The sequence below is a fragment of the Amyelois transitella genome, chromosome 9, assembly GCF_032362555.1.
Source record: "Amyelois transitella isolate CPQ chromosome 9, ilAmyTran1.1, whole genome shotgun sequence".
Classification (NCBI taxonomy): domain Eukaryota; kingdom Metazoa; phylum Arthropoda; class Insecta; order Lepidoptera; family Pyralidae; genus Amyelois; species Amyelois transitella.
Window position 1 is genome coordinate 3,517,733 of NC_083512.1, and position 25,314 is coordinate 3,543,046.

Genomic DNA, 25,314 nt, shown 5'->3' on the forward strand with positions numbered 1-25,314 from the left:
TCATATCATTCTAAATTCGCATCACGCATTTGCCTTTTTAATTTAGTTAGCTCATCCTGACTAGTTAAACAAAATATTACTTGTAGATGTAGTCTAAATTGCATTCAAACGAGAATGCATTGACATATATATTGCAAGTCATTCAGTCGGCACATTATTTTAAGTTATGGTGCTTATGAAAATGAAAAAAATGAAAAATGTTTTATTCAGTACAAAAAATACAGAGTTTTCTACAACAGTTGCACTGACCGTCACACTAGGATTCCCTGTGTCGTGGCGACCAGTGTCTTCCCCTTAAATTTATTAAACAATTTTAATTTGTGTTTTTTGTGGATGAGAGCGTACGTTAAATAGTAATTGTAAAGTATTCTTACATATAATTGTAATAAATAAGCGGCATGACTCGACTCACGTGTTGCTTTACTTTGTAGATGTTATTACAAATAGTCGTTTCAATTAAATGAAAATGTAAAGTATTGTGAAGGTGTATGAACGTTTTGATTTCCAAAAATATTCTGTCGTTTGTTTTTGTTTATTTGTTTTTCCAGCGCTTAAGTGCCAATGGAAGTACGCGATGGGATGCGTCCATCAGCACAGTATAATTCATACGGTAATAAAATCTTTAATTTTGATATAAAATTTACTATCTATAGAAATTAAAGTTTTACAAATATCTTATTTTCCAATATCCTACCCACACAGCGGAAAGATAACTATCAGTATATTGTTATTTTTGAACGTAACTTTGTACAAAGGTATTTTAATATTTTTAATGTTCAATTCAGTTGGTAGGTTATTTGATAACTCAAAGCTAATTCAAGTGATAAATTACGTTGGTTCATATTGTTGATTAAGAAGACTCTCTCGTCATAGCGCATTAATTTATTTATTCTCACAAAGTCGTATTTCAGCTGACTGGGATGTCAGTAACTTACTTGTTTAGGAATTACGATATTTTATTTTAATTTCTATTATTTTTCGAATAAAGGCACCGACAACCTTGCTTCTAATATATTTTGCCACCGAAATAAAACACGGAACTACTAACACACCACGAGGTCGTTATCCGAGGTGACTATTAGAACAAGTTTCTGATCGAAGAAAAGTATTTTCGCGTCATTAAAACGAGGTGAAAGGGGAAGATTGATTTCTATCCATTCAAATGAGACATTTAAATTTAACTTTTATATTAATCCCACGAAATCTAGAGATTTAACTTCTATTAACATAGGAAAGGTACTTTGTAAGTCGCTCATCTTAATTTACTTTACTTTCTTTATTTACTGATATATTTTACAAATTTATAGGTAGAGTTAAATAACTTTAATTATTATATGAAGGTTAAATTATACTCAAAATAAGGAAGTCACCATGAATGTTTCGTTATTGATTTGATAAGATAAGGACTGAAACTTAGACCGATAGCGAAATTAGTTATTATTACATGGGACAAAACTCTAGAAAAGATTAATTAAAACAAGAGTAAAAGCATGGTATGTAGCATTCAACGATTGAAGTGGTCAACGATTGAAGTATTAACAAAACAGTAAGATCAAATATTTATAGTTTTATTAATGATAAATTCAGGGAGTAATAATATCAGGTAAAGTCGAAAATTCAACAATACTTATAGTACTACAAAATGTTAATATCGTTATATCTTTATTCCCTCGGAAGAAATTCAGTGGACACGCACCAATATTAAACTATATTTCCCTCAAACAGGGGTTGTCCCTTTGAAATGTGGGTTCATTGAATGTGGGTGAATAAGGCCGAAAGTTATAACATTGTGTTAACGATACAGCTTATGACACAAAATCCCTGTGCACTACACGACATTAACAATTTTACTACATAATAAAGTGCATGATATAAAGCGAACTGGCAAACTCCATCCAGGCGTATTTACAAGTAACTGTTTATAGGAATCTACAGAACAGTTAGTAATATAAACGCTAACCATATTAAGCTATCAATAAGGTTATAGATACGTAGCAGTTGGGTGTTAAAAACAAAATGAAGACTGAACATATTTGGTTTTAACGTCCAATTTTATATTATCGCCATTGCGAATTTTATATTCGTGCCATTTATGTCGCAGTTTTATTAAAGTATTATTCCTTATTCAGTTGAACTATTGAGACAATAAAATTATAGTCGTCAATTGAAATGTAAGTTAATATTGAGTATGTAGTTTTGCAAGACATTTCTGAACACTCACCTTCTAATGAACTTTTTGAAACCCCAATCCTTTCCTTGTACGAATCTGTACGCCCGCTGTGACTCCATCGCCTTCGTTTCTTCTCTTTTCGCGTTCAATATTGAAAATTTGAACTTCGCTCTGACTTCTGATTTATTACACGACACTAATAATAGATATAATGATAAATAGTCTTTGCTCTCTTCATCGAGTCCTTTAGGATTAACACGAAGACACCATTTTAACTTATCACTAGCACCGGCTGAGAAAGTCGATGATTTTAACACTTCACCCATCTCTTCTCTACAAAAACTAAAATTGTTTATTGTCCACATGTAACTGAATTTCACCACCTTGACCTGTAACAATGGAAAAAAATAGTAAGTAAAATAAACATTTACGCATTTATGAAATCCAGATGAGAGGATAAAAAACATTCAACATAAAATTAAATACGAAGTAAATACGTACACATATCGCTGGAAATACGCAGTTTCCCGACAAACTGGGACGCAATCGACCCAATATCTATTTTTATAACAATGATATTTGCTCCATGGATCCATTTGCACTTAGATCATAATGTCAAAGGGCGTCTATAAATACATACTTTGCGTAGGTTTCTTTAATCTAGGAAATGTAAAAAAGTCTACTAAGCTTTATTACATTTTTCTTTTACTTCATTACTGCTATGCTCTTAAAAGGGAAATAAATTCGCAGTTAATCTTTTGAAGGGTCAGGTCAAAAGTACCCGAAACCGCCGAGCTTGCATGAAGAGAGTTATGAATGTGGATGAAGCGAAGGAAATATGCAGTGATCGTGGCAAGTGGAAAGAGGTAGTCTCTGCCTACCCCTCCGGGAAAGAGGCGTGATTTTATGTATGTATGTATGTAAACTTTTGAATCTAATGCGCACATAAAATACCTAACGCTACTTTCACAGAGGGCTAGGCTATCTTTCGTCTCCACATTCATTAACTTTCTTGACATTAAAACAAATTGAACAGTCGTTAGTTAGGCAATGGGAGCCATGGCCAAAGCATAAATAATAGAAAGGCATAAATGTGTCGAATGTGAGCTTTCGCAAGGTGTCCTCGGCGGCTTGCACGACTCCCAAAAACAATAAATCTTCCAAACGGATCCGAAACTATTCGGGATACGGCCCTTTGTTCATATGTATATGTGTAATTGCAGCGTTGCAGACGCTATGCCCAAAACATATAGTTTACAGAAGGCAGTCAAACAAATTTACCTTTTTATACAAGATCCACTTGTTCTTTTTATTGCAACTTTGCAACAAATCCTCCATGTAAGATGTTTTCGTCTTGTTAAATTGATTTCAGTTTAATCCTGTGGGATTTTAATTTTCAATTCGGAATCTAGTAAATTTAATTTGTTTGATCGAAAATGTGAAAACCATATCACAATCGTAAAATAATAAGGCACAACTTCCTGTTAAGACTTCCTGCCATATTTATATTGATTCATCTCAAGATTATTACTTCGACTAATTACCATGAACTTACTACGATATAACCGTTTATACTTGTTATTAACATATATTCTACACGTTCCTTAATTTATAAGCTAGGGAAACAAACGGTCGCATTGGGCACGCGTTAACGACTTATTTATGGCAAATAAAAATTTTGTAAACAGCCTTTGTAATTCAAGGTTAAAATGCCTTCTATTCTGTATAGTAATTTTTATGACGCCATTATACATGCAAATACTTTGATTCATGACATGACAATTAGTAATCGTTTAATTCTCTAGAGCATTGTTAATAAAAATCAACTGTTTCAAATACATAGTATTTCTGGAAAAATTATGACATGAGAAGACGATTATCTAAAATCATTTTTTTTTAATTTTTGTTTTCATGTTACAGGGAGATGCGCAGTGTGAATATGAAGGTAAAGAGTATTTAAAATTTTGCGACTTTACTGTTCAAAAAATATTTTAATACTTTTTAATGGTATCCTATCCATAGACATTATATCCTATACATTATCCTTTAACGACTTCCTGGTCGGGAAAATATAAAGTCAAAGTATTTAATTTGTTCACAAGGCACTTGTTGCGAGTATCATTTTATGCACGAATATTAAGAAGAGTCCTGACTCAATTAATATGTGATGTGACCTTTTTGAAATAAGAAATGTCTGTCTCGAAATATTTTAACAAACAAGCCCAGGCTTTGTTGCTTAGTTAGTCACAATCATATTTTAGTTGCAGACTTCTTTAATGTGAGCTTAGTTAAAATGTGTGCTCAAAAGATGGGTATGAAGAAAGTGAATCGAGATTATTAATGAAAATGCTTTAATATTTTACTATACATATGCTTTAATATTTTACGATACATACATACTTTTTGTAATAGTTATGTCAGTCAGTCTATATCCCTTGCGGGGTAGACAGAGACAACTGCCATGAATAGTCTGAAAGGACACGCTCAGCTGTATAGCTTTATGATGGAATTCAATTTCAAATAGTGACAGCTTGTTAGCCCATCGCCTTCATGAAGAATTCCAAGGTTATAAACCCATCCCTTAGTCGTGTTTTAAGACAACTATGGGAGAGATATTTTTGTTAGTGCGATTAAAGTGAAATTCGTGGACTTAAAAAGGGCATCTTTTCTGTAAAGGGAACAATGCTAACTAAAATAATAATGCATTGAGTTGAGCCGGGCATTTGAAACCTTCGCAAAATTTATTAAACAATAGATGTATTTACAGTACGATATTATTCCTGGAACTCTTTGAAACTGTATCAATTGCGAACTTTTTAAACTTATTAAGTTTAATCAAAATTTTTGGGCCAAAGCTAATGAAGCAATTTATTGAAGGACCATTATTCATATTTCATCAGCCTTAACTATATGATGCTCACTCATAAAAGTCAACAAAATATATGTGATAAAACTCATTTCAAACTCGATTTGCTAAATCGACAGATTTTGGAACAGCCTACACGAAATAAAAGTAAATCTTTAGGACCTGAATAGATTCAATTGTGTAAAAAACTTTAAGCTTTACCCTCCTTTTTTTTTCATTTCGTGAAATTTGATTATCCGGTTCGTCCCCATCAATGGAGAGATATTTTTTTATACAAATTAAGAACAGGCAAGAGCATCGACAGTCTCTTGATAGTATTATATCTCAGGTTACCATCAATCTTGGGGGGCCACTGTCCAAGGTGGACGCTTGGACCCGCCGAAGGTCAGGAGTAGCGTCGGCGTCGCGGGCGCAGCCTGGGCGCTGGTCGTTGCCCCCGACCGTTGCTTGGCTTGCGGTGCTGGGGTCTTCGCCCGGTCGCCGACCCACTCCAAGGCCGCCCGCATCATCCCCGGTTCGCGGACTCAGATAACGACCATTCGCAGATTCCGACGCGTCCTAACATCCATATACGGATACCAGTCGAGATTTATAGCTAGAACTTGGCCGTGGAACGATATCGCTTGATAGTCGTTAGGTTAATAATTTCATTGGGATACAATTATGAGACGGAAATTTTCAATTACATTGTATGAACAAACAAGATGTTGTAATCAAGACTGTATTCAATTTACGCAGGAATATGAGCGTTGGTATCGTTATCAAAATATCAACAGTGATAAATAGCTTTTATCCAAGGCTGTGCAAATTTTGACATTTAATCTAGACATATCACTAGCAGCATGCATTTATTTTACATGAAGATGAAGACTTGCTTTTATTCGTAGCTGCAGCATTGAATTGTTATATCCAGTTTTTCCAGTTGCAATAATAACGAAAAATTTCTTAGTGCTCTAACTTTTACCTGTCTCAAAAGTTAAGATCGCTTCGTTATTTTAAGCTCCAACATTCTTTCCTTCATTCAGGACTCCACTCACTATTAACAACTAGTATTAATTGTTAACTTACAAGAACATGCCTATCAAAGCATTAATTGAACGCGATAACACGCAAGTTTATTGTTGACGCGTTTCTAAGTAATGAAGAGCTGTTATCGGCGCACGTGTGAAAGAGGGGAGAGGGGGAGGGGGTCCACCACACACGTGCCTACACCGGAGGTTGCATTTCAGGGTTACGAGGCACCGCCCGTTGTTATTGCATTTCTGAAGTTGGAAATGCGTAGTTGGAAATTGTCACACATTTAAATGCTTAACATTCTTTTCCGCCTCATCTAGCTCTTGTGAAAATTCAGTTGTGGAGCCACTTACAAGGAATCATTTGAGGAAATAAACGATATTTATTATTATTATAATCGAAGGAAGTATGCAGAGATCGTGGCAAGCGGAAAGAGGTAGGTAGTCTCTGCCTACCCTTTATGTTTGTATTATTATAATCATCCATAGCGTTGAACTCTTCCTACACAGATGGTGGTCGACTTTATTAAAATACAACTGATAACATAGAACACACAAACATAAATGTCTGAAAATGATTTTGCCACAAAATTTTCCACAAAAGTTCAAAGAATTTTAGTGGATTCACACGTAACGGTGCATGCAAGATCATCAGCTCCCCGTGATACTTGAGCAAAGGCCTTAATAAGTGAGTATACGTGCCGTAACGACGCTGAGTTACCGTTACTGTTCGCAAACTAAATAGATTTTCGGCAAAAAGTATCAAAAAAGGTAATACCGGGTCGCCGGCTAAGTCGTCCAACGGTCGCTCCAATTGTTCTGACCGGTGACCACGGGCCGACCATCGGGAAAATAACGTTATCGACACGATTAACGCTACTTTCCTGTCAATCTTGTATATAATAATACCACAACTATGACGGATGTGTATTTCTCAAATCATATTATTGAGTGTAAAAGTTACAAGATAAGTAAGCGAACGTGCGCGATATGGAGTGACAATCACGAAACTATATTTTCTTTTCCATCTAGGTATCAATCGGTTGCTTAAAAACTCATTGATCACGTCGGGACTAATAGAAGATATAATTGCACGCACGCCGATTAGAATTCAATAAACAAGTATGTATTGTACCTACATGGTCGTTTGTATCTTATAGCATCGCTAGATGACCGCATAGCTGGCTTCGAGTTTCCACGTGACGGACGAGTATTCGCTATATCACAAATTAGTTAGCGCTTAGATAAATAGTTCCGATACAAATACAAACCACAATTTAATTTCAACACGCAGAATTACCCATTCTAAATGAAGCGTTTTATTCTGCCTTAAGCTTAACTAATTTTATTGTTATCTTGTTCCAAATCTAGGGTCTGTGTAGACTTTGAAGTTTTCCAACAACAGCTACTATTCTGTGCTCTCGGATCTCGAGTATTTTGTATCTCCGTCCGTCAGTCCAGCCGCACTGGTAAACTCGACCATCCGACGCTAATGTATGTAGCATGTGCCTATTTGCTCACACGTCTACGAACACTTCCTTGTTCATTCGTTTATTATGCTAACAAAGTGGGCTAGCTGTTCAAGTTCGCCGATAACAGTCTTATCGCCCGTAGTTTTACATCAGATGATTCGTTTTTACGACATTCGGCCGTGGAACGCAACTTTACGACTACTCTCGCCCACTGGTCCAATGGGAATATGTTTAGCAAACGTCTTCGTTAAAATAGATGATTTGGATGAAACAAAGAATCAGAATACTAGAGGAGAAATAAAGTAGGCTTTTCGGAAGCGGGAAATAAAACTAAATGAACAGAAAACACATTTGGCCTAAGATAATTGGCGTAAAAAATAACAAAGATTTTTGGAAATGTTCACGAGTGCAAGGCCTCTAGAACAGTTACTAAAGAATATTGTCAAATGTATCAGACTATGATAAATATAGCGAATTCTTAGCTTGCGACTTTTAAATTTCGTACAACGCGGCTCCCTGCTATCCCCGCCGGCGGCGTTCGAGAAAACATTGATAACCAGTGGCGATATAACATTTGAGAGTGACAAGATTCAATTTCAACTATAATTCGGTGACAAAATACCGTCATTAGGTAAGAAGCTATTGGTTACAGAGACCTGTGCAAAGCACCAGTTAGTTCTCCGAGACGGTATTGTCCCCGTCGTCCAGCGGGCTGGGCACGCGACTCACCATCCCGACGCCCTCGGTATGACAACCAATGACAATGTAACATTTAAGCGTGACAAGACCTCGCCGTCAACTAGTGGAATAAGGCGACAGGTAGCGCCACTAGGTAAGCAGCCATTGCTAACAGACCTGTGTAAAGCACCAGTTCTCGGCGACGGGCGTGTTCCCGTCGTGCAGCGGGCTGGGCACGCGGCTCACCGCCATCCCGCCGGCGCCGTTGGAGGACACGCGCGCCGACTGAGGAGCGGGCGCGCCGCCGCCCGACCCCCCACTGCCGCACTCGCTGCCCGACCCGAGCCTGCAAATGTAGAAAAAGATGAGATAAATATCAGGACTAATCAACATTGGGATGATATTAATGCTATGATGATATTGCTTGATGATTTAATTCGTCATACAATAGCCAACGATCCCGAGCTCCTAAACATAACAGCTCCGGGGTGCAATTAGAACACTCAAAAATGGAAAAGGAGAGCGTGACAATTTTTATCAATTGATATTATAGGGTATATATAATTCAAATTCAAATTTTTATTCAATTTGTAAAACATCGTGAAGAATATGTAGTACTTATACATTAACATACATATCGCGCGTCATCCGTTAGGGATAAAGAGAGATAACAGTCTGAAATGGACAGAGAGACCACTGTGCTATCCTATGCTAGGCTATTTGATAAAATTATTGGTAAAATTAACATAAAATAGCATGCAATCACCTAATGAAGAACCATGGCAAACCATGAACTTTGTATGTATGATTCATTTATACATGGCTTATACACGAAACCTATTAAGTGTTACGAGTTTGAGCTTTTGCACGTGTAATTATTTCGAATGAAGCAATCTCTTAAGATATATTTGAGACAAATTCATATCTATTACTACGGTTATGATCTAAAGTTTCATTCTATTCATATTATTTATAGAGCGCGGAAACATTTTTTGCACACAACTAGAACGTGCATATAACGTAACAAGTTAATGACAAACGAACAAGCGAGTGACCTACTGGCCGAAAGGCAACACTTTGTAACTTCTCATGGAATTGAATGCAAGGCGAAAATGTAGCAACGTCGTAATACGCCAATCAACGATCGCAGTTTCGCTTCCCAAATCTGGGACGCGAACACAATACCTACATACTAACACATTTACTAACGCAGAGTACGTGCGCACCGAACGGATCATGAACAATGATTGCTGAGGCGAAGAGTTGCGAAGAGGCATCATTTGGATTTTGGGTTTCGGTGCCGCCAAAATGACGAGAGTATAATGTGGGACATGTACAATGCGAGATATGGCTGTCCTGCGAGACTTTCACGAGCTGATGTTCGATTACCAAATACGCGTTAGAATCTGTGTCAGTTTCATCACCGCACTGCATCCGCTCACGGCGAGCGTGCGGTCGCTTTGTGTGAAGGTACTGCGAAGGGTATCGCACGCCTGTTGTGCGGTTTGTACTGGACACCGATTTAATGCGTATCCTGTAATCCTATATGAAGAAGCCAACCAAATTTTATGCACAAAAAGTGCCGGATGCGAAAAGAAAGTTGAAAGCTCGAAGTGAAAACGAATAATAACGATGCTTCGGATTATAAGAACCCAGTGAAATAATACTTTTTTTTAGTAACGATGCAGTGATTAGATTGAAACTTTAGGTATCGCTTTACAAAACTTGGTAGTTATAGTAACAGAAAAACGGGTTCATTCTTAAGCCGTTATAATAACAGTAGCTAATAATTATTGTACTTATTAAAATCAGTCATATAAAATTTCTTGAGATATTGTTAAAATAACACAAACATACATACATAGAGTCACGTTTATATCCCTTACGGGCTAGACAGACCCAACTGTCTTGAAAATACTTGATTGACCACGCTCAGCTATTTGGCTTGATGATAGAATAGAGATTAAAATAGTGACAGGTTGCTAGCCCATCGCTTATCGTTAAAATAACTAAACTAAATATTTCATCTGCGCCGTTAAAACAGCTTATCGCTTTGTAGCAACGGGATCTTAGCTACTAGCAAACATCATTATTGTGGTAAACATGTCATATTTTATGAACAGAATGTACTCGTATATCGATAAAAATAAATGGCCTTAGCCTGCCCTACAATTTCTCTCATTACTCCAGTTTTATCAAGAACGCGTTAATTTATAACAAATGAATAAATGTCCAAGATAATAACAAACTTCTTCCTCTAGACTAGACTCTGGCGAATTGCCATTGAGTGTACTCTACCTATATAACGTCTTCTTGACCAGGGTACGCATAGAACATATAAACTATAGTCTTAGTATCACAAGTGAACACTCCTTAACGATAATTCAATTGTGATCAATTAATCTTTGTGAGCTTCAAACAATATATTATAAACCCATATAAAATTATGTCAAACCAAAAGTGTCACAACACTAAATAAAAGTAGGCTAAATGAATTAATCGGTGCGACCCAGAAACCGACAGTGACCAGAGAAGCGACATTGCAGCGATGGCACTTTGAATAAAGTGTTAAATAGAATATGTAAGAAGAATATTCTTCAAACAGACATGCATGCGGACACACAATTTGACAGCTTTCTGTTGATTGACTACGCTACAACTTTTACATTTTTGACAAGAGAAAGCAAATGATTGATCTCAAATAGGTAGAAAATTATTATGATCTATGCAACTGTTGGCTAAAGTGGAAATAGTATAGTGCAGTGCATTGCAGAACTCAACTAACAAGATAAGTTATCATGATGATTTTATTTATTCAAGTTGTATTTAAAATTATGTTCTCTCTATTCAGTGGTCGATAATATTCAGGAAACCAATAACTTTCATATCTGGGCAACTTTATTAAGGTTTCGTTGAGTCGAGTGCAGATAAGATATTGCTCGTCCGAGGTCAATCAACAATTTGCCACAGTGGTAAATGGAGCGGCCCGACCTACATTCTATCTGTAAAACGCTCCTATGATGATTAACAATAGATGACTCAAACTAATAACCAACACCACGCACCTTTTAACAGAAATATATAAAAAATATTTTATGGTAAAGTTTCAGCAACAGATGTCATGAATACGCGAGACGAAACTAATAGGATGGAATGGGTAGAAAATGGTTATAGGATTGCCACTTGCGGCGGACCACCCAGGCGTAAGACCACCGTTGATGATAAAAAAACTACCACCATTGTAAACGATAGCGTTCTTGCGGGTGACTCGTTAGTTTAACTGTCCACAAATGTGTGACCAAATCATGAAATCAAAATGAAACTGATGCGATATCAAACAACGGGATAATCGTTAGTTATGTTGGAATGAAAATTGCACTGTAAATATTTTAATTTGAAATTTTAACCGTAAACGATTATTATAAATAACATGTGATTATATGTCATCGAAGCAATTGATTTTGCTTGATTTTAGAATGAATCGCTAGAGTTTAACTTGCGTTAGTTCGATCTTCTTGAAACAAATTTCGTTAATTTTAACCGCTAACTGTCTGTGCTCATGGAAAAGTCAACAACCCGTGAAAGCTTGAGCAATCTACGTTATACATATCAACGGTCTCCCGTGGTCTTATTATAGATGTCATTCGACCTGCTCGCATCCTCTCTATATTTAAAATCATCTCAGCGTCACCACATCGTCGGAATCGGGACATTATTTATAAGGAATTCGTACCTAAGTGTTGCTATTTTATTCCCAATATTTAGCAAATAGCATCTAATTATACACATATTGAACGTTATAGGCAAAATGTAAATAAAATTTTATTACTTAAATACAACTTTTGAAAATTTCCGTAACAGTCATGTCATCAACGAGCAAATTGCGACACACGATTAAAAACAATAATTTGTTATGGCATGTACTTATCTAATTTATTCAAATTTCAGTTTGATTGAATAATAATTTGAATTCCATTAATAAGCGATACGATAAGTATGCCTTAAATGTATTTTCAATTCATAATAACAACGACAATAACAAAACAGAAATGGCTGACAATAGACTATGCGAAGCCATAAATTTGCAATCAATAAAAATGGTAGACACTATAAGACAATGGAATCAGAATAAGGACGTGTGGATGTGAAACAATGAGGTGTCCTGACGGGTATGCGAGTCTAATTTTTTGAATCGGTGCAGTGAGGTTCGATGCATCGCGCCAAGGGGGGGAGTTACCAAGTGAGCATTGCCCTCTTAACTGCGAGTGCATGGGATGAGTCAGACGCCTGAGGACGAACCGACATTATAGGGTCCTCGACTGGGCTGAGCTGAAGGACGCACTGTTCACCTCGGCTATGTTGCCCTTCGATATCGGTCGGCTATTACATGACAACACAAATAAGACACTTAAAACGATTGAAATAAAACGTTGATGCACATTTGAACGATTTCGTTCCAAAACAAAATACTAAATATGATAAGATATTTACACAGAACTTTTGAATGTATACAATTCGTGTTCGTGCCCACAAAACCTGCGCCATAATTATCAACTTGTATTGAGTAACTTGAGTAATACGAAAATAAGTAGGACCAAAGATACTGTTTTAGCTTGAAATGGCAATTAGGTACATACTGAAGAGCATTAAGGACAGCGTAGAGTTAAAAGTACAATGCCACTGAAGAAGTTAAAGTGGCTGCGAGGTCGTATTCGTATCGTCTTCACATCCATTATGAACTGGTAAATGACGGCCGCGGACATTTTAATAATAGACGTACAAGTACATACTGTATCATATCCGTTGACCCAGTACTCTGTACAAAGGCGAGGTTAGTTCTCAACTACTGCACTGTTAGATGTTCCACATAGGCTTCATGTCACAGAATAGCGAAGTACCAACCAAAACTTTGGATGGTTAATAGACTGCAAAGGGCCTCGCGTTGAGGTTAACTAAATTTTGAGGTCACGGTTGAAATATTAACGATTTTGAATGTAGCACTGAAAATGTTTACTGTATTTCATAGCCAGAAACCAAACAATGAAACATTTGTAAATTACACATTTACAACTATCACAAATTTCGAAAAGATATTTTTCATGTAAAACTAAAAAGTCACGAGTAAATGAGAATGATAATGTATCTTAATAACATAACTATACAGCTTATTCAACAAGTAGTTAAAATCATCTCAAAGAAGATCGATTCCGTACGTGCACTTGAGGTCCATTATCCTAATACTTCTACTGAGTGGTCAATACATAAACATAAATGTCATTGGAACACCTAGTAGATAATAACATGACGGAGCTGAATACAAGCTTACTATACTACAATAAGCTTACTAGTTTATTAACATGTTAACACTTACAATGCAACAAACGATGCAGTTCTATTAGTACCTGAGGCTATGATTTATTACTTTGTCTTTATGAATGAATACGTGAATTTAAAACGAAAAATTAATGACATTAAAGAAAGTTGTTTAAATATTAGTATATTATTCTGCTTTAATTTTCAGAGTGGTAAAATACGACCCGTTATTTTTAAAAGACTTATAGAATTTCACCATATCTTTGATGAATTGAATAGGCGTTATGCGGTGTCAAGTTTTTAGAATTGATATGAAAGTGAGTCAGGTATTAATTCTAAACAGACTGCATTCTAGCCTAGAGCAGAACAATCAAGAATACTACATAATGAAATGAGAGTAAGAGTTGCGGCTAATAATGATTTTGCAAATATTGATGTATTCTGTCGACTCATTATGTAGTATTTTTGTGAATTTAAAGAAACTTAATAAATTAAAAGCGTAATTGTAATAATACATGTTATTTAAATAGATGGCAACCGCGCATATTATAGGTGTGTGATGTATGTGACGTCTGGAATAATCAAACACACGACATGTTCAAGGCTGTAACAGCCGTCATCGTTTCATAGTTCGCTGTTATGTATAACAATAACATCTCAATGTCAAAGTCAGAAATTGCAAAATTGAATTATATAAGTTCTTACTTCCCTTATAAAAGTTATAAATCACCTTCAAAATTAATAACTATCAAGTAGCTATTGAAAAAATACGGAATATAACGACAATATTTTAGTGGCATACGTTGACGGTTTGTATGATATATATAGTACGATAAAATTGATCTGCAAAAAACATCAATGCTGTTCTTCAAAGTGATAAGAAATAAGACATGTTTAAGATTATAAATAAAATACTTAATGCATGTAGTGGTGACATTTACTGTACTCAATATTTCCAACCATTACGTAAGTAAAAGTGTGACAAATCTACAATAGCAACAAAAAAGGGATGTAGGTGGTTGTAATAAAGACGCTCATCATTGCGCAATAACAAACAAACGTGAGCAAAATAAACGTTTACTGTATATTATTGACAAGAAGACATGTAGTACCGATGATGGTATTGGCAGCAAACACGCTAAACGTGCTAAAGACCGTAAGTATAAGTAATACTACCTAAATACACATTAGCATTATATAGAGTTACATAAATAAACAGCGCGCACTACGGCAAACGCGGAACCAAGCGCCACCTCTATTCGTCCGAGATGCTCGGGGACACGCAAGGTGACCGCGAAACGCGACTCATATATGATGTTATAGCTGTGGCTCGCGAATAACCTTCATTTACAATATATGATACTATTAGTACAGATGTCGAAATTAAAGAAGATAAAACAATATTGTCGGCTACACACAACACGTATATTGTTTCACTAATTTGCGTTCTACCAGCAAGTGTAATTTAAATTGTCTGACAAAATAATCATAAGAACAAATTAGCGACTTATTTATCACCATCGTTTCAGTCTCAGGAAATAACATCATATTACACCTTGAGTACAGTTACAAGGAAATAATATTTACCTAATGTTAAGCAAATTCTAATGAAGGATATTATATATTTTTAAGTCAGGAAATAATAATCCAAGTAAAAACATTAATGATGTAAATGTCGATCAATTGTGATATTAATATTAATAAATTGTTATCGCTATGGCATTGAAAGATAAATATTCAATGATAATCGTAAATGCAAAAAATGTGATTTACTGAAGTATTGTAATATGAGCATAGAAATTTTGATGACATCTCATCCCAGATTTAAAAACTGAGCCCTCAGCTTTATATAGACGAGCTAAATAAACATTTATTGAATAACTACAAATACCCATTGTAAATTGTATAACAACGAGGAAATCTAAAAAACAAGCAGACAAACATTCGAATGATAAAGTGTTAAGTCAGTGACGACTTTGGAAAAACAGGTATTCAAAATTGAAATTATGTACATATATGTAATTTTTTGAAGAAAATGTGCAAACTTCCTCTTTTAGAGAAAGTCCAGGATGACGGGGTTCGTCTGTGAACATACCAAGACGTAAACAAACCCAAACGATTTTATTAATAATCTCCAATAAGGAAATCCAAATCGTAGGTCAGGATCGTCAAACTTTACTACATACAAAGTTATTTTATATTAACGTCATCACTCAATGCCCTTCCTTCATTTCCTGGTAGGTTTGTGATATTGCAGATCTTGGCGCAAATTTCGTTGGATTTGCGATAGTTGTTCTCTCGTTTCAACCTGCAGTGTTGAGGTCGATAAAACGAGATGGTAATATAAAACGCGTCTAACCTCTACTGTCGCTTGGTAGAACGTTTGGCCTCGCGAGGAATCGAGCGATGGATCGACAGACGGAATAATGTGAGACTACGTCGTTACGTCACGACCTTCATAGGCCGGAGAGGTGTGACGTACTCACGCACGCCTACCTGTTAGCACGTGGCCTAATAAACTGAATATTTAATTATGCCACTAACATTCCCATAAATTTTCTGCAAAATTAATATAAAAGATAAATAACAAAGGGTTACGTACTTTAACCAAGAAGCCCGCGTGGTTTGCTGATTATACCTAGAAAGGAAATGAAATCGTTGATAATTATATCAAATAAATTAAAAGACTCAGTAAACGATAGGAAGGTCTATTAGGATCAAGGCTTGCAGCACAAAAGATTATCATGGGCAACGCGGAGCGAGGATAAGCAACAAGGCGGAAGCAAACGAGCGAGGCCGAGGACGGACGACCAATTCACAAACTGAACATATTAACAGCGGCTGAAGCAGAAACCGTACGCGAGTATTGTTTGTTCTACGTTACTTGATTGTGTACAGGACAGCAAAGGTTTGGTTACTATTTTGTGATAAATTTTTGCTTTGTTGCTTGCGATACATAACAATGTTTAGTTTAGAGCTTTGAGGTTTAGTACCCCAATACCTACACTAAACCACCGAGAAAACATAAACTGTTACAGAAATCTAATCTTTTACATACGTCGTAAGATTGAGATCAAAGCGAACTAGATTGTGGTTCACGTGCAAACAAACGCAGAATCAGCTGTGGGTGAGATTATTTTGAAATTATAACAACGGCACTTTACATGTTTAAAATACAAAGAGCGACGCGAGCATGAGTTTACACGACATGCTTATGCAATATTCCGCGACTCATACGTGACGAAGTGATGGTGAAGCGACAGGGCGAGCGTAAGGAACCGAAACCGACTCAGTCATACTCAAACTTAACACGCAACGATCATTTGGCAACAGGGCTATTGGAATGGAAAGCAAAAGACATCACCGGCTATGTAACGTCGCGCGGAGACGTTAATCTAACTAGGACAAATTGATTTATAACTCAAACAAGAAACTGTGCCACCTCGGCCCTAGTGCACCGTTCTACATTATTTTGCCATGAATATGCAAACAGAATCAAGTTAATGCAAATGCACAATTGTGACTTATATACGGTACTGTTGTAGTTCAATAAAAACACGTGTTTCCTTATTTTCAATTTATAAACATTACTTCTTGTTAGAAGTGATATATTTTAATGATATTCTTGGTATTGAAAAAGGCCGACATCACTTGGCCTCAAATTGTCCTACGTATTACTAGATGACTAAAATGATTGGCAAGACCTTGACTTCGGCCTAATATAAATTGTGTGACCCCACTTCCTGGAATAGTTGCGAGGGTCGTCTCTTCAGTTTCAATTAGACTCAATTTTGCCTAGTAATGATATGGCCTTTGAAAATCAATTAGAATGAATAGAGATCTACACCCAAGGTTTTTCAGCGAACTGAATCCCTGATTACTTTTAAAGATACGACCATTTATCGGGATGGCATAAAAACATTAAATGACCTGATTCATAATGTTAAACAGCGAAAACTAAATAAAATTTGTCGTTATGTCAGTGAATTGCGGCCGTATTAAACTATTTAGTTTGGTAGCCCTGACCCATCATGGATTGATGTGGGTGTAGTTTGGTGTGCACGAGAGTCGCGTGTACTGGTGTGCGTGTGTCAAACTTGAGCTGGTGTAGCAGTCAGCTCAGCAGGCAACGCATCGAGAACGCGACCCGGTTCAACGCTCGAGAAAGCATCGACAAAACTCGGTTGAGGCCGCGCACACAACCAGGCGGACGTACACTTTCAGTCTTCGTATGCGAACTATGTGTAAGTATTAAGAAACAACAATAGAAAAAAAACGATACAAAACAAAGCTGCGAAAACGCACTATCGAATTATAAGATTTCGAAGCAAAGATATTAGGTAAATGTGAGTTACGGTAATTCCGTGTGTCTTGCATAGTTAACGCAGAACCAAAGCTTTTATTGATTGTAATAATGGAACAAGTTACTGTATTAGAGTGTTTTATTTGTAAAATGCTGAATTAAGATAGAATTTGAATTGATTATTTGTAACAAATTTATTCAAATAGATAAGTAAGTATTATTAAAATTCTTTCGTTATTCATTCCACCCATTAGTTGTATATTGCTCTCATGGCTAATGTTCAATATGAGATCTACAGCTTTGGACTGTTTTAAATAATTTTGTTCAGTTACGTTGTAAACCTTGAATTTGACGCCCCCGTTCTACTTTCCTACATCTTAACAACGCGTAAATCACATCTTTCAGGGATTCCTCAATTTTAGTTATGCTACGCTGTAAAATTATTAATTATTAAAATAGTATTTTTAAGTATGAAATTTATAATTCCGAATGTTATTTTGTATTGATATAATTAATTATAAATGGTGTAGACTTGATAAAATGCTTTTTACTTTCTTCATTGCCAACCTTTATCGAATCACATAAAATGCAAATTATTATATAATATTATCATGATCTGTACCTGAAGAATAATCATCATTTCATCCATATAATTTACAGTTTTAATTTTTTATTATTGATTTACAATATTAAAAAATGTTGCTATACTATTGCTATGTAAATTAGAATTCTTACTAAAATTTACAAAGCAATAGTATAGCAACAAAGAATACGCTCCCGCGCACGTTTGCAGCCTCTTATAAGTCTGTTTCGGGTCAAGCCGCTTCGTAAGGAGCACAAGGTAAAAGATGGTGCATTGAAAATGGCCTTAAGCCCAATAGCGATCCGCGTTGCTTCCTATTGGCGTCGAGGTGACAACGCCGGTGGAGGAGCGAAGGTGACGTTGCAAAGGTCGATCACCACATTACTAGATCTTGAGAATTAACAATAATTTTGATGATGATGAAGAGTCAGAAAATACTTTAGAAACTATTTAAGAGAATACTAATGTGATTGATTTCGGAGATGAAAATGATAAATTTAAAGGCGTTTAAAATAATTTGTCAAGTTTGCCTTAAAGGCGGTGTAATGTTTGGTCTCGGAACCAACCATTCTTGAGAATAGATGAACTGGTACTTGTTCTTCTTTATTTTTAAACTACATAACTCAAAACAACCGATTTTTAAGAGACAATAAAGAAACCCTTGAAAGTAACTTTTGAATGCGAAAGATTCGACCTCAAACGCGGACAACTTTTCTTTCATTCGAAGGTGGGGACAGCCATTCTAATACTAGCTTAATACTTTATAGAACTTAGAAATATTATATATATAGTTAAATAATGGTTAAAAATATTAACACAATATTTTATAGTTTATGCGTGTACATTTAGTTGATTGTAACAAAACTTTAACGGGAATATAAATGATGAGTTCACTGTCGTAGTACCTAGCGGTATTAGTCAAAAACCAGCAGCGTTTAAGATTATCAGGCTGAAACCGGCGTTGTCAATATTATCTCTTTGTTTTGTCATTATATACGCACGAAACTAAACAAAAAAACTCTCTGCATATTATAATGTACAGTGTAGCAAGGTGCCGAATTTGCACTTAGCAATTTGAACGAAACCAAACAAGGTGAAAACCGGTGACCCCAAATCATTTAAACAAAAGTAAGGAAGGTGATACAAATACTCGAGTTTACGGGTCAACCGAGACAGGGGCTGCCACCAGTGTGGGAGGGAGAGGGGTGCGAAGGGCGAAGGGACCGTACGGGGGAGGACCCTGACACAGATCTGAACTCATCAGTGTAGCGGTGTGGAGGCCTCGAGATTCGGCAGTTATATTATCATCGATTCATCGCCATACCTTGTAACGCGCAAAATGGGTCAACGCGCTCCACAAAGCGAAGTACTTGCGATGTCCCCGTTCCAAATTGCTCCCTCGACAAATTAGTTCTTAACGCGTACCATACTTTTAAATTGGCTAAAGATAATACTATCAACAGCATGATTTGCAAGTGGCGCAAAAAGAATTCGCTACCACACGCCGATACCAACACGCCAAATGGAACTAGGTTCTCTGTGGTCTAGTAAGCATTTAGTCAACCTTGTAAATTTATAACCTAGTTATTTTTATTTACTTCATCTGACTGTAATGAGTCTTCTTTATATAGGTAGCGCAAGCAGATTGGAAAAGATAAATGGAGAAGAAAAGTGACCTGGTCACGTCACAGTTTTACGGGCCACTTTCAGTATTGCAATAACAGTTGGCTATCAGTTGACCAATGTTGTTATGACTACTGGAGCTGTCTTACTCCATCGGAAATCATTGCTTGTCTTAGAAATTAAAATAATTGGAACAGAGAAATGCTGTATTACATTTGTGAATCATTGAAACTGCAACTGCGCTCATTGTGAAATCGTTTCCTCTCAGCAGCATTGAAAGAAGGACATGGGCGTGCATTTAGTTAACGGATAGGATAAATTAAAGTAGTAGTCTAGTAAGTAGTATTACAAATAAAAATATTACATAAGATACTTAAATAAAACTAATAGGGGAACGACTCCTTGACCTTATTTTTCTCAAAGTGACAATGGAACATATATAAACGAAAGGCTTTAAGAAGAGCCATGACATTTCATAAATACGTCTTACATTGGAACGTGGCTAGTGGCGTTAGCGAAAAGAAAAATCAGTCATTTAAAGGCGTATGCTGGTGAAACTTTAATCGAGATCATCACACAAAAGAGAAGGCGCATCGAGCCGAAGAAACTGCACAACATCGCACTTTCTATCACCAAAGAGGCGATAATCGAACATTACTTTTTAATGTAGTTATGTATATACGTACCTACTTATATATCTTTATTGAAATTAACCGATTGTTTTTCCTGTATTATATGTTTTTGATATTCTAGTTATGTACTTACTGATGACCAAAAATCTTAAATTACCAAACCAATTTAAACTAACTACTAAATAACTGTACCTAACAAAAACAAGCAGTAACCTTGGCCTTGTGAAATGTACAGAGCGATAATAAAACGGAAATATTGTAATTCATAATGAACGAATCTGAACCAACTGTTATTACGTAACTCATCTCAGGCTCTCTCAAACGTATGACGATTTTGTTATACGTCAAGTTACAATGCAATAAAAAAGGCGCATTAATTGTGGGTATTAGAATCTGGATGATGGCCAGAGCAAAACAAACGCGATAATCTTTACAAAGTCTAAACTGTTACAATTTACGTTTCATTATTTAAACGCAGCACCATTTCGTTTCGGGTAACGGACAGTTCTGTTTTAACTGGGCGTTATCGTAACCAAAATACGACGTCGGTGCCGCCAAAACCCACTTTAGTTATCGCATTCCGCTGTCAGCAAACAGGAGCACGGCACTGAGAGCCAGGGCTGTAGCTGATCGTGTAAGTGCTGCGTCTTCGACATAGTCCCAGATCAAACCTTTATTTACAAAGTGGTGTTCTTAAACATTTTGTTAATTTTTATCGATGATATAGCTTTAAAACATTCCTGCTGAACTTCAATTGGATAAATAATCAAATGTTTGTATACAAACTGGCAGCCCTGTTAAGATCAGGCCGGCACGGCGCCCGGCCGCAATCTTTCGCTTAGTGAACGCTCACCGGCCCTCGACTAAATTGATACATTCTTGCGAAATAACCTCGCCCAACTTATTTCAAATACATTCGAAACAAATAGACACATAATTAAGGCTTGTTTAAGTAACTTTGATGATATGAGATGTTCCACAGATGATTTTTTTTTAAAGCTCGCAACACACATGCTCAAGTAAACGAGGGTTCTGCCGAAGATGGATATTTATGTAAGGAACAAAAAATTTTTGGTCTCATCGTTTTCGGTCAAATCAAAGAGAGAAATGGTTTAGGCAGAAGTTACAATAATAATTGATTGTTTAGTGACTAGATACATACATACATACATATGATCACGTCTATATCCCTAGCGGCGTAGACAGAGCCACCAGTCTTGAAAAGACTAATAGGCCACGCTCAGCTGTTTGGGTTAGTGATAGAATTGAGATTCAAATAGTGACAGGTTGCTAGGTTGTGACTAAATTTAAATACTAAATCGATTCGGTGAAGATAGTAGAAGTTCTGTACAATGGAAAAATGGCTGGCAAACACACGTGGTAATTCGAACGGAGGCGTGGTGGAAGCTATTAATTTTCTTCGGTTAGTTTCAGTTAAATCACCAGCGAAACCAAATCAATTAATATTGAAAAGCTTAACGTTTTCACAATTACTGTAATTAGTTTAAGAATACTTTCAGTAATTACGTAGGCACCTAGTTTACTTAAATTTTTAATTAAAGAATGCTTCTTAAAAAATTTCAGCAGGAAAAGAAAGACAATATTTAGTGCAAACAAAATGCAGGAAATTGCAATATGCTTGAAGTTTGTCTTAATAACGTTTTCTCAATCAAGTTGAGGGTGATTCAGTATGCTTTTCACATCTTAAATGACTACCTTAAGTAAATTACAATAAATATATGTATCCCCATTTCGAGGTGAAAACTATAAGTAAGAAAATATAGAGGGTCGTGAGACGGAGGTGTCTTGCTCTTCCGTACATTCTCCGAGGAGGTTGTCGACCCCTGCAAGGCGCATCGCAGCAAATCCTTATTTCTACCCACATAGATATATACCCTTGTATATGCGCTTAAGACGGTCCTTGCTTGAGGGGAGAAGTGAATGTGCCAACTGCTTGTGAATTACGAGAAACAGATATTCCTATTTACGTTCATATCTTTGACTCAGTACAGTTAATTTTGGTATAATAGTAACATGATGTATGTATTAATGCAAGGTAATATAAAATCCATAAGTCAATTAATCTATTTATCAATCAATACATCCAAATTTTAATCAGACGATGAAAAGAATTCTGTAACATCTAAGTTACCATATGTCCATTTAACAATACTCATACCATTATTTCTTTCTTGAACTCGGGATATGGGATACAAAATTATAAACGTATACTCAATATAGATGTGAATTTTAAAGTAACTGCCATAAAAAGAAGTCAAGGAAAAAAAGGATTCATTGGGACCTCAAAGCTTTTCGGTTTTAGAATATTTGCTTTGCTACCTGCTTAGAGAGCGGAATGGGTCGTTGTCCATTTTATTTACAGCGTTGTTAGCAAAATTGTATTTCGTAAATGGGAAATATTATTACGAAAAACTAAAAAAGGATAACCGATTTTTAGCTTTAATTAAAAGATCGAGTTGGAAGCGATTGTAAACATTAATGTAAATGATAAAATGCTGTATTCAACACAAAATATTAACACGATGTTAGTTGAGAAACCATATAGCTGTTACATACAGATAAATGTGAAGATGATAAAGAGTATACATCGATAAGATGCAATGAACGCACAACACCTAAATTCTTAAGCTGTTAAGATTTCATTTCAAATTTTAACCAAGGGTCTCAGGTAGAGAGACCCAAAATGACAACAAATATAAAAGCAAATGTAGGGTGCGATTTGTTTGGGGTAAGCATAACGAACGAGGGTGCGAGCTGAGAGAGGAAACATGGAAACAACATTTGGTATATTTAGGGGATAATCGTATGCTATGGAGAACATACCGTTATGTAGGTGTTTAGATATAGTATTAAAGATTGCAGCATTGACTAAATGCAATAGTTACGAAAAATCATTAGGTAGTTTGTTATTACGATTGTAGTAAAAGCGACTCGATTTCTAAGTTGCTCCCTCTACTGCCTGCCGTTTAACGTTCAGCTTACACAACAAGGAAAGTTAAATGCGTGCGGGGCAAGCAACTTTCGCCCATTGTAACAGCAACGAAATCAACACACCATGATAAAGACACAAATATTAGATCATTTAACTGAATTACGAGCAGTAAATCCCTCAAAACCAAATTAAATGGTTATTTAACTGATATAAAATTACCTGGCCTTAAGTGTTCTAAATCAAATAACAACCCAACCGACGGAAAGTCCTTCGATGAACATGATAAAATAAACTAGTTCCGTGTTGACTCCAACTACCAAAATAGCTCACCTGGCTAAGGCCATTATTCGTTCGTATAATCCAATTTTCCAAAACAGTTGCACTAGGAACACACAAGTCACAAAAAAATCGAATTATAAAGTTATAATGTCCACTAAACAACACCGGTTTGGGAAAGTGTATCACGTTTGACAGTTTCACTTCACCGCATGGCTGATAAGTTTCATGGAGAGTCGCGACAGACGTCCGTTACGCTCGACGTTTGACGGGCGACTGACTGGAGTGGTGTAGTGAAGTATCGGTTGGGGGGTCGAATCGTAGTTGGTGCGATTGCGAGCACTCCTCTCGTGGCGGAGAGCGGTGCCGAGGCGCGGGGTCAGCGAGGGCGGAGCGCCCGACTACCGGCGCCCGCAGGACAGCTGCGCGGACCCTTTCTCTCCTGTCTCCATTGTAGTGAAAGCTTCAGCTTGCCACCGTTTTAATATATGTATATTTAACATAAAAATACAAAAGCTACGCTTCACATAACAAATTCGAATTAGACTTTTGAATAAGCGATGCTCTTATTTATCTCCACAATCTTCCTTGTTCAATTTGGTGATAGCCCAAATATTATATTTATAAATAATAATAAATGAAAAGTTTAAAAAAATGTTATAATCACTGATATCTACCAAAAAGTATACCTAAGTACGATTTGTTTCAGAAAATTAATTAATTGTAATGTAGTCAAGTCATGAGAGTTAGTAATCTAAAATATTCAGGTTCAGTGCTCGAGGGAGAAGTTGTTGCCCCTGTGCAAAGCCTTGGAGCGACCCTGTACGAAGCTCCTGCTGCTATAAAAACGTGTAACGGATTGCAAACTTTACACAAAAGCTGTCTGAATTTGTATTCTTGAATTCCATAGGTCACTTTGGTCTACTTTATGTCGTAGAAAGTATTATTGATATAACTACAATAATAGATGACAATAGTTCGATGGCAATTAGACAAAATAAAACAGCAGTTTTACTGCTACAAAGACCCGTCAACTTGAAAAAATAAAAACTGAGGTTGGTCTTCTAAAAACAATTTTCGTTTTCGATTACCTATCCTTGTCACAAGACTGGAACTGATATAGTGGTTCGCAATTGAGATTGTACTATTTTAAACTTTAAGAAGGTAATTAAAATAAAGTTACTCCTCGACAACAACAGCAAATAAAAAGTATCCATCCACTTATGTGACAACACAAATATTTTTTCAATTTCAAACCTCAACTAGAGCGGTGTCGTATTTATCAAACAAAAACATCATACAAATGCAACAACTGCATGATTCAGCGGGAGCAGTAACCACACTGCACACATTGTCGTTCGTTACAGCAATAACGCGACCATTGGCTGACACCGCATCGGAATGACTCGAGGGTACATCAAAGTCATCCAGT

The 25,314-nt window shown here is 36.3% G+C and overlaps 1 protein-coding gene across 5 annotated transcripts in view; it reads right to left on the reverse strand.

Moving 5' to 3' along the window:
- The window catches only part of LOC106134743 (protein roadkill), a 51,153-nt gene that overhangs the window by 10,604 nt on the left and 15,235 nt on the right, over positions 1-25,314 (reverse strand). The window contains exons 1-4 of one of the 5 annotated variants that reach the window (XM_013334869.2): positions 23,937-24,171; positions 16,115-16,150; positions 8,377-8,545; positions 2,222-2,559 (exon numbers count right to left, since the gene is read on the reverse strand). In XM_013334869.2, the coding sequence (XP_013190323.1) occupies positions 2,222-2,559; positions 8,377-8,545; positions 16,115-16,150; positions 23,937-23,950 (557 nt within the window). In that variant the 5' untranslated portion in view covers positions 23,951-24,171. Of the gene's footprint in view, positions 1-2,221; positions 2,560-5,369; positions 5,765-8,376; positions 8,546-16,114; positions 16,151-23,936; positions 24,172-25,314 lie in introns of those variants that run through there. The other 4 variants (XM_060945850.1, XM_013334870.2, XM_013334872.2 and 1 more) reach the window with 4 other exon arrangements.